This window comes from Ochotona curzoniae, unplaced genomic scaffold (genome assembly GCF_017591425.1).
Source record: "Ochotona curzoniae isolate NIBS_2020 unplaced genomic scaffold, NIBS_Ocur_1.0 scaffold_4701, whole genome shotgun sequence".
NCBI lineage: Eukaryota > Metazoa > Chordata > Mammalia > Lagomorpha > Ochotonidae > Ochotona > Ochotona curzoniae.
The window spans coordinates 70,931,358-70,950,130 of record NW_024467122.1 but is presented as its reverse complement, the minus strand read 5'-3'; the positions used below and the strand labels follow the sequence as shown (position 1 = coordinate 70,950,130).

Sequence of the window (18,773 nt, the reverse complement as noted above, 5' to 3'; positions counted from 1 at the left end):
TTTCCCAGGCCACAAGCAGGGAGCTGGATGGGAAGCGGGGCCGCCGGGATTAGAACCAGTGCCCACATGGGATCCCAGCGTGTGCAAGGTGAGGACCTTAACCACTATGCTATAGCGCTAGGCCCAGCCATTGGGCCTAGCGCTATAGAATAGAAAACTTTAAAATATATAGCGCTATAGAATAAAAAACTTTAAAAATATATATAAAATATATAAAAATATATAAAAATAAAATATATAAAATATATAAAAATATATATTTGTTTATTTCAAAGGCAGAACAACAGAGGGAGGGACAGAGACAGACACAGAGAGATTTTTAAAAAAGATTTATTTATTTTAATTGGAAAGTCAGATATACATAGAGGAGGAGAGACAGAGAGGAAGATCTTCTGTCCGATGATTCACTCCCCAAGTGACTGCAATGGCCGGTGCTGAGCTGATCCGAAACCAGGAGCCAGGAACCTCCTCCAGGTGTCCCATTTGAGTGTAGGGTCCCACGGCTTTGGGCCGTCCTTGACTGCTTTCCCAGACCACAAGCAGGGAGCTGGATGGGAAGTGAAGCTGCCGGGATTAGAACCGGCATCCAAATGAGATCCTGGCTTGTTCAGGGTGAGGACTTTAGCCGCTAGGCCACGCTGCTAGGTCCCTTCCCCCCCCACACACACTTTTTTTTTTGTTAGATTTTCTATCTGTTGGTTTATTTGATCTGGACCAGACCAAAGTCAAGACTCAGGAACTCCATCTGGGTCTCCTATATGGGTTGCTGGGGCTCAGGGATTGCTAAGGATTTGTTTTTTTCCAATGCGTGTAAGCAAGAAGCTCCATCTGAAGCTGGGACTTGAACTGGCACACTGATATGGGATGCCAGTGCCACAAGTGGTGGTTAAACCCGCTGTGCCACATAGTTGGTCTCGGAGGATCTTCTTTAAGAGAAACCCTATTTGACCCTCTCCCGCCTCACCACGGTTTGTTCTTATCACTCTGACCTCCTGGCCGCTTCCCTCGCATGTCTGGGGCAGGTGCTACTCAGCATGCGAAGCTGTAAGTTGAGCATGATGCTAACACTGAAAAGACATTCCGTGCTTACTGAGTGCAAAAGAGAAAGAATAAAAAAAAAAATAGATAAGGCAGCCAGTATATGTCCCTCTGACTCAAGAGCCTCTTCAAAAATGTGCCGCAAGGTGCTGCCAGCCCAGGAGGCTTTGGAGTAGAGCAGGTGATTTTTTTCTGTGATGCACAAAGTATAGTCACATCATCCTCAGAGAATGACATCCTGGGAAATCTGCTTGCACGGTAGTCTCCGGGTGACTCAGCAGGAATTACTGGGGACAGGGAGGTTTTTTTTTTTTTAAAAGATTCATTTTATTATTTTGAAAGGCAGTTATAGATTGGGGGGGGTGGAGGTGTGAAGAAAGTCAGCAAGAGAGAAAGAGAGATAAACAGAGACAGTACCCTTCCTTCTGCTGGCTCACTTTCCAAACGGCCAAAGTGGCAGAGCTGGGCCAATCTGAAGCCAAGAACCAAGAGCTTCTTCTGGGTTTTCCACATGGGTGCAAGGGCACAAGAACTTGACTATCCTCCACTGCTCTCCCAAGTGCTTTAGTAGGGAGCTGGATCAGACGTGGAGCAACTGGGATTTAAACCAGCACCTGTATGTGATCCTGGCACTGTGGGTAGTGGCCTAACCCATTACACCACAGCGCCTGCCCCGACTGCCCTAGTCATGCATCATCCCCTGTTCTTGCCAGGCCACAGCTACTTTTCCTAAGGACTCCAGCAGCAGGTGGACGGTCTGTCCCTCACGCGGGTTACAAGTGATGCCTTGTGGTCTTTCCTTGGACATGCGTGATCCGTCTTCCTAACAATGTTGCTCTCTGTATTTCCTTGCTTCTCAGCAACTTGAGGCCAGGGATGTTGTCAGATGTCCTCTGTGTCCCTGAAGCTGAGTGAAAGTCCTGGTAGAGCTATTAACGTGTACTTAATAAACGTGTTCCATGATTGTATATAGGGAGCACCATACAGGACACAATGACTTAAAAAGAAAAAGCAATTAGCACCAACTGTAGGCAACTGTTTATGTTTCCTTGTATGTAGGCAAGTACCTAGGCAGGCATTCTGGGCCTGGTTAATGCTATACAGTGTGCCAGCATAGCTGCCTATTCTATTTTCTTTTAATGTTGTGTGGGAGGCACACTGGCATGGCACACTGCCAGAGAACTGGACTTTGGGATCTGTATGGTGGTAGGCATGGGGGCCATGGATTGCTCAGGGAAGCTGGTCTGGGAAGATGTGGAAGGGAGGACTGCTCAGGGAGAATGTGACAGGTGACAATGACTTCTGGGGACTTCCATCAACCAGGCTACTGCACTTGCAGGTAAATGATGGGCCTAGGACTGGGTAGTTCAGAGGGAAACTGGAGGATCTTTTAGGGCCAGACCATACATCTGTCCATGTGGGAGACCTGAGCTGGGCTAGTTGGTATTGACCACTGCCTACTGGCATACATGAAAAGCATGGTTGGGAGGGGCCTGTCTGACAGGTCTCAACTACAGCACCTGCCAGTGTTGGGGCAGAGGATGGACCATGTTAGACTGGGCCATGACACTAACCAGCTTACAAGAGTACTGGGTTGGGGTCTGGGAGCAGATTCTGTGGGGGATCATGTACTCAGTCCTGTGGGACTGCCATACCAGCTGGTTTGCTTGAGGGCTTGGGGTGGTGATGGGCTAAGTTAGGCATGACCATGGAACTCACCAACACTTCAAGGGTACTGGGATTGGGAATGGGCCAGACTGGTCCAGGTTGTAGCACCCACAGGCATACCCAAGAATTGGGTTGGGTGAGCTGGATTGCAACATTCACCAGCACACACACAGGCTGACTCTGGGGGGGAGGGGGAGGGCGCGCAGATCTGGTCTAGGAGTAGGCTTGGTAGGCGAACTTGGGGAACCTCCTGGTAGGCTGCCGCTTGTACTGGTGAGCGTATGATTCAGGACTGGGTGTTGGTCAGGCCAGGCAGGGCTGCGGTGTGTGGGTTGTCTCTTGGGGGCTAGGGGTGGTGACCACTTCTGGGACTCGTGGGCATCTCGGAGGTGAACCCTGTCTAAGTAAGGCAGAATAGATGTGCTGTGAAGGAGGGACGTGTGGTCTCCTCCCAGTCCCTTTCTAAATCACCATCTAACAAGACCGACTCCCACGAAAGAAAGGAAGAAGCCCGGCATAGTCCTTTTCACTGGAGAATATAATTTTGGCTTTAGCCGCAATTTAAATCAATTCCGTTCTGAGCGCTGGGCCCTTCAAGTGTGGCGCGTGTTCCATTTTCGCCCGTGACACTCATTTTGACAGTGATGCATTTCCGTTGACATAGTTGAAATCCTCATGCAGTAAATCTCTGCCTGAAAATTAATCATGTTGATAATATTCTGAGAATTAATAACACCCATTGCTCAAATCATTAACTTAAAAAAAAAAAAAAGGAGCTTCCAAAAATCTGTTCCCGGCAGGAAGGGGGGGACCACAAATAAATGAATGTTTGATAAAATAATCCAAGTAGCAGTTTAACAAGCGTAAACTCGGATGTGGCTGCAATAACACGGAACTATTGTTTAAGGGTTGTCGTGCGTACAGTTATGAAGCAGGCAGCCACAATGCATAATGAACCGCTCCCTGAATTATTAATGTGGTGCTTATTTAGCCTCATCTGTCTAGAAGATAATGTATCCGAACTCTAATGAGTGATTGGTTTTATACATAATTACAGTAGCAGCAGTCGCAAGGAAGTGCGCACCCTCCAAGAAGGAGTTCTAAAAATAAAGTCATCACATAAACTCCGCTGCTGTGGCTGCATTCTATCAAAATCAAACCCGAAGCCGTCGAGAACTCGTAATAAATTACAGGAGACGCAAGCATTATTAACATCATCATTTAACACAAAAGATTTTACTTAATCATTCATTACGGATCCTGTGTGGGGGAAAATGCATCTAAATGACCTGGGTTGTTTTAAGATGTTTGAGAGGTAAGAGGTTTGAAAGATGTTCCCTTTCGGCCACTCACCAATAGAGAGAGAGAGGGAGAAAGAGAGCAAGACAACGCCGACAGAGAAGTTTCACGATTTATGCCAATTCTGGACACAACGTCAATTAAAAGTTGTACAGCTGCCTTTTCACATCTCAAGCATGTGTGTCTGCGACTGCTCAGCCCCTGGCTACGTTTTCCCGTGGGTGTTTGTGAAGGAGATGGACTTGAGGCCTGCTCTTACTGGTTCTGCCACTTGTTCCTGACCTGGAGCTGCGCTCTCCCGGGAGTCCAGAGAAAGCGTGGTATTGCTAGGTTTCCTTGCATGGCTGCTTATGAAATGCATTGGCTCCTGCTGAAAGCATGCAGAGGTATTCATCCTGAATGTGCCCTTGCCCGCGCCATCAACGTCAACATGAGCGTCACCGTCACGCTCGAGGCCCCCGTGAGGATCAGCGTGCCTCCCTCCAAGCCTCCTGCCTCAGCCTCCGAAGCAGGAGCTGCCGTGTGACTCATGGTGAGCTGGATGCGAATCAGCATTCAGGAGCATTTGGCTTGGTGGAGAATTGGGCTGTGTGCCCCTCCAAGCGTGCTTCCTTTAAAGAGAGGGGGCTATGGCGTGAGTGCGAATGTGCTGGGGAGCGGGCCTGCACACGTCTCGCCAGGGCACCGGGTTGAGAGCCTCCATCTGTCTTTCTGGAACCAAAAGTACTTTGTGTTTAGCTCTGCATTAGAACCTGCCTCGCTTCCCCTCAGTGATCATAGAGTCATTTGAGTTATTGCAGATCAGGAAGTGGTTCCCAAAGATTATAGGAAAATGCCCAGGTGTTGCCTGTGGCTAGGAATGAAACCTACAGGCAAGTCGGGGCAAACAGGAGCACGGTGCTATGCAACGTGCAGCCCAGCGTCCAGCCTTCTCAGCAACATTCTTCAATGTGGTGGATTGTGGCTGGAGCAGTAGCATAGCAAGCCAGCAAGCTAAGCCTCTGCCTGTAGTGCTGGCATCTTAAGTGAGCATCGGTTCATATCCTGGCTGCCCCACTTCTGATACAGTTCCCTGCTTATGACCTGGGAAGACAGAGGAGGATGGCTCGAGTCCCTGGGCCCCTGAACCCACAGGAGAGACTTAGAAGAAGCTCCTGGCTGCCAGCTTTGGATCGGTCCAGCTCTGGTCCATTGCAGCTATTTGGGGGTGAACCAATGAATGGAAGATCTCTGTCTGTATCTCTCCTAGATCTGTAACTTACTAACAAAATCTTTTAGAATTTTTAAACCATTAAAAAATTGCTGATCCCAACATGGTAGCCTAGAGGCTAAAGTCCTCACCTTGCACATCCCAGGATCCCATATGGATCCCATAATTCTAATCCCAGGAGCCCCGCTTCCCATCCAGCCTCCTGCTTGTGGCCTGGGAAAGCAGTCGAGGATGGCCCAAAGCCTTGGGACCTTGAACCCATGTGGGAAACCTGGAAGAGCTCCTGGCTCCTGGCTTCAGATTGGCTCAGCTCCGGTCATTGCAGCCACTTGGGGAGTAAATCAGTCGATGGAAAAATCTTTCTCTGTGTCTCCTCCTCTCTGTATCTGACTTCCCAATTAAAACATATTCTTTAAAGAATTGCAGCAGATTATCTTTGCTCATCTCGTGCTGAACACCATCTCAGCCTCTGGCTTCCTCTCTGTGTTGGTGGTGTGACGCTTGGTTCACTAGGAAGGCTTTGGCTTGGAAAGCTGTCTCTGCCCCTGGCACTGAACTTCAGCTGCTTTGGTGCCGAGGGAGGACAGGTAGTGTCAGAACCGGGAGAGCCTGGCCTGCCCCACAGTCCACCTGGACTTCTCTTCTAGCAAGAAGAGTGCTGGGAGATGGTGTGAGCGAAGTCCATGGCTCCTGGAGCAGAAAGGCTGCAGGATGCGGCTGCTCTGGGAAACGTGGGTGGGGCCCCGTTAGTCACAGGTGTTCTTCCTTGGGCTAGAGGCATTTCAAGGAGAGCTTCATTTGCAAAGAGGGTCTTCTGCCCACTGTTGGGGGACGGAACCAAGGCAGAAGGGATCCCTGGCAGTGGTCAGGGCAGTGGTCGGAAGCTCAATGGCCTCCCATGCTGTGGCCACCTGTGCCTCCTAACCTGGGTCTTGGCTCCCCTTGACTGGTGCATGGCCCCAGCCCAGCTACCACAGTAGAGGAATTTATGAGAATTGAAGCTGTGGCTGCGGGCAGAGGAAACAAGCTGGGAAGTCGGGATTTTCCTTAAGATGGCAGGAATCAATCTACAATCCTAAGGAAGTGGGGGCGAACTCAGATGTGTTTTTCACTGGGACTGCAGCGTGTGTTCATGCATTGGAGGTCAAGCCACATGTCCTTGGAAGGAGACTTCCGTTGAGTTTTCTGGGCTTCTAGCTTCAGCCTGGCCTAGCCCTGCCTGACCACTGTGTGCGTTCGGAGGCGTGAACCAACAGTAGGTTCTCTCTTTTTCTCTCTCTCTCCCCCTGCACCTTTTCAGTAAAAATAAATAAAACAGCAAATACTAGGGAGAGGTTATGAAAGCCAAAAGCAAGGCAGAGGAGGGTCCACCGCTGGGGAACTTTAAAATCCCAGGCTGTTCCATGCTTGCTCCATGTGACTTTCAGTCCCAGGACTGCTATCTCTGGTCCTCTATCCACTCTCGCGTATTCCTGGAACGCAGCTCCCACAGGTCTGGGAGGAGGTGGGCCTGGGGCATGCACACGCGCATGCGCACACACGTACATGCGCACACACATAGCGGCTGTGCAGACGACTGCAAGTGAACCCTGGGAACCCCCGAGGCTGCCGTTTACCAGCACTGGCAGGTTGCGAAGGAACCTCCTCTTCTCCTTCTTGGGTGCTAAGCGGGGCACCTCAAGGGTGCTCAGCTCACAATTCAGGCGGCCATTGGTCAGGTACAAGGCGAGCTGTGTCAGGGCCAGCTGGTCGCTGTAGGAGATGTTGAGACCGGTTGCCCACACCTGTTTAGAACAAGAGCCCGAGAGGTGAGGGGTGAGAAAGCCCCGCTCACCTACCCCGCACAGCCGCACCCCGACCCCCCAGAGCTGGTGCCCCTGCAGCTTTGCATCTGTACCTGCACCTTTCTGCCCAGCGATTGGGATCCTTTCCTAAGGCACAGATTCCCAGACCAGTCTAACCCCAGCGCCCCCCGCCCTTGAGGCTTTCTGGTGATTTTGGTTTTCCTGTCTTTAATGTGTCACATCCAAGGTGCCCAGTGCAATGCCACCATTGAGAAAGTGAGGGCAGACGGGATACCCAGCAGGAGAGAGTGGTGGGGGGGCAGGCGAGAAGTGGGCAGGCTGGCCCCAGCCAGGGCCTCTCTCAGCCTCATGCTTGGCTGGCCAGCAAGCATCACCCCAACAGCCATTTTCAAAGGGAGTTCGCAGCTCCCAGCTGGCCATGACACCTTCTAGCTGAACATCACCGTGCAGCAAACACGAAGGGACCTTCAGAAGCAGCCTCTATTGGTTTTGTCCCTGTCGGCTCCCAGACAGCCAAGCACCATCCATGCATTCTTGTGGCAAGCATTTAGTGAGCATCTACTATGATGTGCTATTTGCCCATAGCAGAGGCAGATCACATGCTTCTCCAGGGCCTTCCTTGGCAGTCCACACTGCTGGCCTGACCCCCCCCCCCTCCTCATCACATGCGTCATTGTGCAAGCTGCTGCCGTGTCCAGGGTCAGCGACAGGCACAGTTCTGCCAACAAAGAAGTGACGGCAGACGCCTGTGGTCAATGACGGTACAGCGCAGAGGGTGGCGTAATGATGACAGGAACAGACTGGGTCTGTCTGCTGCTGTTAGGGCTGCTTCAGGAAAGCATGTGGACGTGAAACTGGCACAAACACAGGAACCGCTCCCTTGTTTGTTTTTAAGTCCCAACAGGGTTCCAGGTGCTGGGATTTGAATGTGGTCCAGCCTGGCTCCAGTTTCCACGCACAGATCCCACCTCGCTAATCCGCACCCCGCACCAATTTGCCAGTTCAATTACAAGCCGAAGTTGCGCAGGATCAAAGCATTCCCATCCCTCACGTCCTCCACGCCACAGAATGCCTTGTGGAGCCGGCATGAAGTATGGCATTTCTGGAATACATTGTAATTAGCAGTAATGCAGTCTCACTGTAGGAAGTTGGAAATGAATGCATTTTCCCAAATACTTGATTAAACATTTTTTTTTCCTCTTTCGGAAAGGCCTGCATGTGCCCCGTTCACCAACTCTGTATGTTAAGACACATAATACATCTGCCCAGAGTGGACTCCTCCCAAACAAATCTAGCAGTGAGTGACTCGAGTAAGCATTGAATGTAAATGGCATCATTATAAGGATATTAAGGGGTCAAGCTGGCAGGGCCCCTCGCTAAACTGAAGCTAATTTCAGGAGTCGTATTCGCACAGTAATGCCCTTTTATAATAGCGAATCAATCACATTTGCAACAATTGTTGAAAAAGACCAACAACAACTCAATGCCAAGGATCTGTTGTGGTGCTAAAATGTCCTATTTGTCAACTTTAAGATTTCATGCTGCGTGGCATGAGATGTAAGTCAGATGGGATGGATGTAAATCAGGCGAGCTTGCCACTTACACATGCAAGCATTTTCCTCAGTTTCTGTGGTGAGGTCTACGTGTCCGTGACCCCAGGGAAACAGATATGCACCAAGCACCCTTAATAAAATGCTTCGGGGGCTGGCACTGTGGCACACTGCTTAAGCTTCCATCTGTGGTGCCAGCATCTCACATATGGGCACTGGTTCGAGTCTCAGTGGCTCCACTTCTGATCCTGCTCCCTGCCAATGTGCCTGGGAAAGCAACAGAAGACAGCCCAAATTCTCAAGTCCCTGAGACCTGGAAGAGGCTCCTGGCTCCTGGCTTTGGAGCACCCCAGCTCTGGCCACTGTGGCCACAGGGGTGGGGGGCGAACCAGTGGATGGGACAACTTCCTGTCTCTCCTCTCTGTTAATGCTGACTTTCAAGCAAAAATAAAATATTAATAGTTTGGTGATAAGTACTTTTTGAGGAGGCGGCACAGGGTAGGTGAGAGAATAAGAACCGAGGAGTTGGAGAGTCTAAATCTAGCCCCCACAAAGGGTGTGAACTTGAACAAGGTCCTTAGGTTCACTCAGTGCTGGTATCCATGAATGATCATGTAGCTGCTGATGAAGACCTACTACGCGTGGCTTTGAAAACAAAATCAAATCAAAGCACCTAAAATTGCCTTATAAATGATGATGTTCCATACAAACACTACTTTTAACTAGTTGGTTAATTAACTAATTTAAATTTGAGAGACAGAGACCTGCCATTTAGCTCATTTCCCCAAATCCCCAGGAATGGAAAACAGCCCTGGTCTCCCAGGTGGGTGGCGGGGTCAGGTACTGGAACTGTTGTCCCCTGCCTTCCAAGGGTGCAGGAAGCTCGAACCTAGGTCTCTCAGACTGGGGGGTACCCAGTGGTGTCCTGACTTTCGCACTTAATGTCCTGCAAGAAGCATTTCCTGGAAGAGTTTCCCAAAGCACATTTTTAGCGATGTTAGCTGGTAGGTGGTCCACTCTCTTAAATACTTCCCTCCTGGACAAATTGTATGTTGGGTCTCATTAGCCACCCTATTGCAAATGTAATTAGTTAGAGCTTACCAAACTCAACCCTGGGCACTCCATCAAAGATATTTATGTTTTACAAATATTTCTCTATTTTAAAGCCAGAGAGAGAGAGAGGGGAGAGAGAAATGGAAAAACCTCTTCTGTTGACTTACTCCCCAAATGCCCCCAACAGCCAGGGCTGGTCTAGGCTGAAAGCAAGAACCAGGGATTCCATTCAGGGCTCCCCTGTGACTTGCAGGGACCCAGTGGCTTGAGCCATTGTCTGCAGCCTCCCTGGGGGTGCATTAGCAGGGAGCTACAACTTAGATCAGCTACTGCAATATAGGGCGTGGGTGTTCCAAGGGGTGACTTGGTTACCAGTTCGCGATGCCCACCTTAGCTCAAAATTTAGACAAGTGGGGATGGTGGCCCTGATGATGGGGAATGGGGCAAAGGGGATGGTCTTTAAGTTGTTTAGGTGGCGGGTTTGCCAAGACTTGTTTATAATACCTTACAATGACTAGCTTGACAGGTTAACTGATGAGACGTGAGAGTGAGAGAGAAGCATTGCTGAAGCTTAGACCTAGGGAGACCCTAAGGTATCATCCAGTCTCACCCATTTACTACAAACAGAGCAACTCTGGTGTGGAAAGTGGTGTTCCCTCAGTTACAGAGCCAGATGTTGCAGGCGTCTCTGCCCTCAGCTAGAAATCACTGGCTGATCATTGAAGATTCTCAAATATATATAGATTAGGAAACTCAAGGTGGTGGAATAGGGTAAGGACATGTTTAAACAGACAGAGGAATGTTAGTTAGGCAGTGTGAAGAAGGGAGAGCACATTCCAGCAAGTGGGAGACAACAGAAGGACAGCAGAGGGGTACCCAGAGACTGACAGACACAGGAAAGCAGCGGACACAGCGGTGTGGTGTTGCAGTGACCGATACCCCAGCGGCATTCAGCAAACAGCAATCTGAACTCCACTGGCAACTGGACTCCACCAGCAACAAGGTGGGAAGGGACATTACCCGGGAGCTCAGGCGATGGACCCAGACAAAGAATTGTCCATCCTGCTGGTCTGTTTGATTTGACCAGGAGCAGAGACAGAGCAGCAGATCCTAGATGGGCAGTGCAGGAACAGGGTGGATTTCACAGCCCTCCTAGAACCGAATTAGGTGCCATTTCGTTTAAGGAGGCAAGGGCTATGGGGCAGGACTGCGCATGCACTGAGCTGGGAGTGAACTCATTTCTGGCTCAGTGAAGTGCAACAATGTAGCATCTGACAGGCTCCACCCAAGATAGGTCGGGTAGCCCTCAGACCTGGCAGCCAGCAGATCAAGAACTCTAGTAGTGGCACGTCAGGCGCCATTTCTTACAGTGTGGCAAAGCATTTAAGACTGCAGGAACAACAATGAGCTGTGCATGTGCTGAGCTTGGTGAGAACTCACTGAGCTCAGTGCATTGCACTGGTCCCTCAGGAAAATAATACGGACTATGACATTGTACAGTTCAAAATAGGTCTGTGTGGCCCTCAGGCCTAACGGCCAACAAGTTCTGGTAAGGTCAGCACCACCAAAAAATCAACTGACATATAAAGGAATGCCAATTAAACTCACAGGAGATCTCTCACAGAAACTCAACAGGTCAGAAGAGAATAGAGCAACATATTCCAGATTCTAAAAGCAAACAATTGTCGGCCCAGGATAACGTATCCAGCAAAACTTTCCTTTGTCTTTGAAAATTAAATAAAATTCTTCCACAGTAAAGAAAAGTTAAAAGAGTATGTCTTTTCCAAACCTGCCCTACAAATGATACTTCAAGATGTTCTCTTGACAGAGAAGAGGAATAGCACCCACCAAAACCAAAGACAAATGTGAAGAACATCCCAGTAAAATAACAATAGAAGACTAAATCAATGAACAATTGGTTGCAAAAATGACAGAACCAAATTATCACCTATTTGTATTAATCCTGAATGCAAACAGCTTAAACTCATCAAACAAACATCATAGATTGATAGACTTGATTAAAAAACAAAGCCCATCCATTTGTTGCCTACAGGAGACACATTTCACCAACAAAGATCAGCGGAAAGTATCTCATGGATTTTGATTATTTTTCTTTTTGTTAATTTCATCTCTTCAAAATACCTCTTCTGATCAAATTCTTCACTGACTCATAGATCATACAGTAGCATCGTTTTCTTTTTTTTAATATTTTAATTTTGAATTATGTGATACACTTTTGTATAGGATGGGACTCTCCCCAAAACTCCCACCCCTGTCAGATTTTTCCCATTTTGTTACCATAGTGTGGTCCTTCATAAGGAAGCATAATTCAATCAGTCTCTTATTTAAGTGTACCCCAACATTGTTGGTACAGACAATGTCAGAAGTTTCTTGATTTTCATTTCTTCAGCGACACATTAGTCATTCAGTAGCATGTTATTTAACTTCATGGCATTATTAATTTCTTTTTTTCTTCCTGCTGTTCATTTTGTTTTGTGGCTTTTCATTTACGGGGAGGTATAGTAACTGTGTAATGGAGACTATCATATCCAGATGTGAGGATACAATGCAGTCTGCATCTCTACTTCCAGACAAAGGTGGACTCCCAATGAAACTGTTTACTGTATCTTGACAATAGGATGCTGGGCTCTCTGCCGTTGTCCATGCCCACAATGATGGACATATGACTGTGTATGAAGAACTACAGTAATGATATAGGGGAACTCAGTGAGGCAGGAGGGAGTTGGGGAGAGGATAATGGAAATCCCAGGAGCCTATGGAACTGAGATTCGCATCAAGGTTTTAAGAGCTGAGTAAGGGGGGAAAAAAAAGGCTCCTCCTAGCACTGCTGGAAAGGTCATGACCAGAGCGACTGTCCACGTTTGAACCTTGGATGAGGAGCCTAGGACACCGCCCACGATGGGTCAGTCTGCAACAGGATCCTGAGGGGCAACGGCAATCAATGACCTTCAATGACTTGATGTAGAAAGACTCCCAAAACAAGCAGGAGGAGGAGGACAGAGTTTGCCAGCAATACTTCTAGCTCTGCATAGGTCAAAGCATACACAGCAAAGGCTAGATGCGAATAAAACAAGTGCAAGGCCCAGCACAGTAGCCTAGTGCCTAAAGTCTTCACCTTGCATGAATTGGGATCCCATATGGGCGCCAGTTCATATCCCAGCTGCTCTGCTTCCCATCCAGCTCCCTGCTTGTGGTCTGGAAAAGCAGTATGTGGTCTGGAAAAGCAGTAGAGGACGGCCCAAAGCCTTGGGACCCTGCACCTGTTTGGGAGACCCAGAAGAAGCTCCTGACTTCGGATGGGCTCAGCTCCGGCTATTGTAGCCACTGGGGAGTGAAGCAGCAGATGGAAGATCTTTCTTTCTGTATCTCCTTCTCTCTGTAAATCTGACTTTCCAATAAAAATAAATAAATCTTTAAAATAAGGAACAGAACAAGTGTTAGTAGTCAAGGTTGGTACTGGTGTAATTATAACTGCAATTGCCTCTGGACTTTCATGCGCAGTCCAGATCTGCTCTGTTTCATGAGGGAGCCACTAGCCACTGGAAGCTACAGTGTGCCTGACATACAACTGATCCAAATTGAGATGTGTTGCTGATATCAAATGCATGGCAGGTTTCCAAGACAGAGGCTGTAAAAAAGCATGCCAGATATTGTATCAACAGGATTTTATACTTATCGCGTGCCAAAATGGTAGCATTTTGTTATGTCGCATTTCATGAAAAATTTATAATTCTTTTTATTCAGTGTTGTGTGTGAAAACAGGACTCCCAGAAGATTTGAAATAGGTGCAGCAGATTAAGCTACTCCAGCATGCTGTACTGGGTTGCCGGCTTGAGACCCGGCTTGTATCACTTCCCTACCAAAGCACCCGCCAAGGCAGCGGGAGAAGGCCCAAGTGCTGTGAGCCCCCGCCACTCCTGGGGGATGCTAGGATGGTGTTCCAGGCGCTTGGCTTTAGCTGGGCTCAAGGTTGGCTGTTAGAACCATTTGAGGAGTGAACCAGCAGATGAAAGATCATTCTCCCTGCCTTTTCTTTCTCTAATGATCTACCTTTTTAAATGATAAACAAGCAATTCTCTTTTTTTTAAGATTTATTTTTATTATGTTTTTATTGGAAAGGCGGATATACAGAGAGGAGAGACAGAGAGGAAGATCTTCCATCTGATGATTCACTCCCCAAGTGAGCGCAACGGCTGGTGCTATGCCAATCCGAAGCCAGGAGCCTCTTCCGGGTCTCCCACGCGGGTGCAGGGTCCCAAAGCTTTGGGCCGTCCTCAACTGCTTTCCCAGGCCACAGGCAGGGAGCTGGAAGGGAAGCGGGGCTGCCGGGTAGAATCGGCACCCATATGGGATCCCGGGTGTGCAAGGCGAGGACCTTAACCACTGTGCCACCACGCCGGGCCCTAAACAAGCAATTCTTAAAAAAAAAAAGCAATGCCTATGACGCATTTGTGCCTTGAGTTTTATTTCTCTTGGATTCGCCACAAAGGTGTCTAGTGCAGCTTCCATCAAGGTGATGGAGCCCACAGGGTTGGGGAGGGGCGAGATGCAGTAGAGGTCGCTGCTCTCCCTAGCCCCGGCTGCCGCAGGGCTGGGCCCTGGAGGTTGGGCTCTGGGAAGGAGCACCGGAGGGGCCTGGGTGGGTAAGGACCAGGCACAGGCAGGGGCGGCAGAGGCAAGTTTGCTCAGCAGAGCTCTGGACCCAGGTTCCAAGCTGAACAGCTGAAGCTTCAGGGTGATGCGATAACAACCTGCTCCGGGTGTTGCAGACACAGGCAGGCTGTCTGCCCCTGCCTCTTCTTGGTGCCAGGTGTGATGCGTGGGTGGCAGAGCATGCGCTTACAGACAGATGTGCTCAGGCCCCGCGTTCGTCGGGGGACATCATCACCAAGTGCACATGAGGACCCTTGGGGAAGTTTTCATCTTTCAGGCACCAGAGTAGGTGAGGGGCCATGAGGAGGCTGATGCACAGATCAAGTGACATTCCTTGAACAGTCACAGTGCCACAGCTGTGGGGACCCATAGGTACTTGGCAGACTTGCCTCAAGGCTTTCTTAGCTTCAGCTCACTTTGTTTTAGAAGATGGATTTACTTCTTCAGAGTTCTTGCACGTGCTGGTTCACTCCCCAAGTGGATGCAATGACCAGAACTGGATCAGGCTGAAGCAAGAAGCCAGGAATTCCAACCAGGCCTCCCATGTGGGTTTCAATCACTTGGACCATTGTCTGCTACTTCCCCAGGGCGCGTTTCCAGGGAAGTGGATTGGAAATGGAGCAGGTGGAATTCAAACCTGCAGTTCATTCAATATGGGTGTGGCAAGCTGTGGTTTAGCTGACTGCCACAATGCTTGCCCCACTCTTGGCTTGGTTTTGTTTTCTTCTTCTTCTTTTGCTTGTTTGTTTGCTTTTTGATTTTTGTATTTGAAGTGCTCGAGGTTCCAGACAAGGCCAGTGGTCTACTAATGGCCCAGTTTTGGAATTAGGGCTGGGGGGCAAGCATTTGTGACTCACTGTGACCCATCTCGCTGGGGCCCCGGACTCTAGTGGCCAAAGGCCAGGCTGGGAGGACAACTGGACATGCTGGAATTAACCACCCATGGGAAAGTTTTTTTTAAATATAAAGATTTATTTATTTTTATTGGAAAGGCAGGTCTACAGAAAGAGGAGATACAGAGAGAAAGAGCTTCCATCTACTGGTTTACTCCTCATGTGGTTGACAACAGCCAGAGCCAAGCTGATCTGAAGCTAGAAGCTAGTAGCCAGGAACTTCTTCCAGGTCTCCTATGTGGGTGCAGGGTTCCAAGGCTTTGAGCCATCCTCTACTGCTTTTCCAGACCACAAGCAGGGAGCTGGATGGGAAGTGGAGCAGCCGGGATTAGAACCGGCAGCCATTTGTTATCCTGGCCCATGCAAGGTGAGGACTTGAGCCACTAGGCCACCGTGTGGGGCCCCAGTGGGGACTTTTTAGAGGGAGATCCTGTGTGGTGGGGGCTAGGGTGGAGGAAGCACAGAGTTGACTCCAAGGGATGGCCCCAATAATCCCCCTGCTCAGGCGTAGCACCTGCCTTCCAGGCCACCCTCCTCTGCAGCCCATCCTGGCTGGGGTGTATGTGGGCTCTGCTCCCTGTTGGGTATGAGTGCAGAGTCACAGGTGCGGCAGGACCCACGTCACTGCACCACCAGGTTCTGGGGACCTGCTGATGGCCTGAGGGGAGTTGGGAAGTGGTGGGAAGTCCACTAGATAAGGCGTGCTCCAGATAAGGGGTCTTTGCTGAGTGACGTGTCAGGGGTGAGATGGAGACCTCTGGCAGCTTGCTCCTTTGTCAGATGGGCACTCAGCAGCACACGGTTGGCTGGCTTGGAGGGAAGGGCGAAGAAGGAGGCAGAGCTAGCCCCTGCTGGGGAGATATCTTCTGCTTTGCTGTTGTTTGGTGGGCCAAGGGCTTGGCACTCCCCAGGCTCGGGGAGAGGTAAGACCCTAGGTTGCAGGGAGGCGGGAGGAGGAAAGGTAGTGATGGTGGCTCCAGGTAATGGGACTGGACTGTGGTCCCCTTAGGATTGAGAATACATTGTCCCCTGTCCTCCTGCCCTTGTGTCGTAAGCCACTTCCTCTCCATTCCCCCATGCTGTTTCCTGTTGCCTGGCAGGTCTGAGGGCAAGAATCCCTGGGGCTCTTGTGAGAGACTCCATGGCCTGGCATGTGCCTCTGCTGTCCTGGCTTGGAGACCTTGCAGCCCCCAAATCTGCTTCTGGCCCCAGTGTCTATTCCACATTTGATGGTTGGGTGCAGAGTCGGGTGGGTGGAAAAGCTGCAGATGGAACCCCTGTACAGGCAGGAGCGGTCCCCTTGTCTGCCTCCCTTAGCCCAAGGCGCCCTGGCCTGGCCTGTTTCTAAAGCAATTCTCCGTGGTGAGGACAGGGCACAGCTGGCCCCGTGAAGTCCTCCCTGTTGGACCCAGAGGACGCTTATTTCTCCAGAAGATGTTACCTTGCTTGGGGGGTGGCAGCAGGTGGGGGGGGGGGCACTATGGGAAGGAGTTTCAGGTTTGGGAAAAAGGAAATGACGACTTACATGGGAGCCCCCAGACCCACTGGACCCCACCCAACTACCATACATTCCCCCAAGGGCACAGGGTCACCAACACCCACCCAAGGGAGCTCATGGGTACTGCTGCTGATCAATCAGGAACCTGGACATGAGCTGCACAGATGTGCACCTGTCAGCCTTGTTTTCAATCTGTTAGAACTTCCGCCTCTAGCCTGAGAAGTAAGCACTGGTTGCCTGCCTCCTTACTCTGCATTAAGCATGTATTTTATTATACCCTCCAAAGTCACTGGCAGGTACTGAGGTGACACCTCTTTTTCCCTCTCTTGGATCATCAAATCACCAGACAGCAGTGAGCTCCTCCTTGCATAAGCAACACAGCCGATCCTTACGTCCAAAGGAGCTGGCGCGCCGCACTGGAAGAAGTTTTACTGGAGAAAACACGAGTGTGATTCTGACAGAGCTGGTTGATGGAACTCGGCAGGCGGGCAGAGGCAGGCAGCGGACCCTTGGCATGTTGCCACCTAGTGGCGGCTTCTGGGAAAGCCCGGGCTCCTGCACAGGCAGGCGCAGGGTGGTCAGCAGGGAGGGAGTCAGTCTTGGAGGCGTCCCCCTTCTGCCTCCATTAACACTGCGTGTCCTTTTAGACATGACTTCTGTCACAGCGACACGAGGCTATCTCTGGGTGCCTGGAGCACCTGTTGTCTGTGTCATCCACATTGCACAGTGCTTGGCTTGGTTTTTTTGGAGAATAGGGAACCAGCGTGGGAAAAAACTGAACCCTGGCACCAGGCAGTCCACCGTCTATGGTTTCCAAAGACCTCCAAAAAGAATTCCGGGGTTGGGGGGAATGGGGCACAGCTGCTGGCTTCCCAATACGAAAGCCCACAAATAAAAATACATAATTTTAGTACATGCGCTGCCGAAGTGAGCACTAAAAGTACACATTTTCAAAGTACCCGGCAAGCACAACACGGCTTAGCTGGTCAAGTCCAGGTTATGTTCCTGGCGGTGCCTTTCAGTGTGTGAGACTGTCAGCCGTCCTGGCAGACGTCCGATGAGTCCACCACTCCCACCTCCTACCTTCCCAGGTGAGGACCCTGACTCCAAGTGACCCATTCCAGTCCTGCTGTGAGGGGAGACGCTGGGCTTGGAGCTCGCGGCCCCCCGACTCCGCACCCAGCTTTGGCTCGGACGTCCAGCTCCAGCATGCATGAGACCCGTTTCTGTTTACGGTGCCAGTGACTTTTCTGCGACTTTGGGAATTCTTCCAGGGTGTGAGAAGAAACTAATGTTCCAAATGAAGTGGGAACTCGAAATGAAACATTGTGAAATTCATCATCAGCCTTGTTTATATTTTTTACTTGGGTCAAAAAAAAAAAAAAAAAGACAAATCTTTAATATGCTCCTGCGGCTCCACTGCCCTTCCCAGGGTCCTGCTGGCTGCCTTGGTGAATTTATGACCCTTCCTGTGAGCGCTCAAGATGGATGACCCAGCCAATGTGATTCATCCTCGGTGGCACAGAGTGGAATCTCATTTTTTTTTTTTGTCTCTTTAAATATTTCCATAGCGTTGGTTGTTATGTAAATGTGTGCTTAAGATTTTTTTTTTTAATTGGAAAGGTAGATTTATAGAGAAGGAGAGACAAAGATCTTCCATCTGCTGGTTCACTCAGTCGATGGTCAAAATGGCCAGAGCTGAGCCAATACAAACCCAGCAGCCAGGAGCTCTTCCAGGTCTCCCACGCGGGTGCAGGGCCCCAAGGCTTTGGGCCGTCCTCCACTGCTTTCCCGGGCCACAAACAGGGAGCTGGATGGGAATCAGAGCAGCTGGGATACAAATAGGTGCCACATGGACCCCGGCCACCACTTGGGATGCCTGTGCCCTGTATCAGAGAGCTGGTTCGAGTCGCCAGCTCTCCTGCTTCCAGGCCAGCTTCCTGCTAATGCTCCGGGGAAGGTTCTGAACCATGGTCACACTTGAGTTCCCGTTGCTCGCCAAGGGGAGCAGGTAAGACTCCTGACTTCTGGCTATTGAGAACATTTGCGGAGTGTATCAGCAAATGGATGATATTTCTCATTTTG

At 50.0% G+C, this 18,773-nt stretch overlaps 1 protein-coding gene across 1 annotated transcript in view; it reads right to left on the bottom strand.

Annotated features, from left to right (window-relative positions):
* The window catches only part of IQCH (IQ motif containing H), a 112,092-nt gene that overhangs the window by 12,870 nt on the left and 80,449 nt on the right, over nucleotides 1-18,773 (bottom strand). Inside the window, exons 11-12 of the mRNA XM_040968459.1 lie at nucleotides 6,832-6,999; nucleotides 4,417-4,542 (exon numbers count right to left, since the gene is read on the bottom strand). Of these exons, the coding sequence (XP_040824393.1) occupies nucleotides 4,417-4,542; nucleotides 6,832-6,999 (294 nt within the window). The remainder of the gene's footprint in view (nucleotides 1-4,416; nucleotides 4,543-6,831; nucleotides 7,000-18,773) is intronic.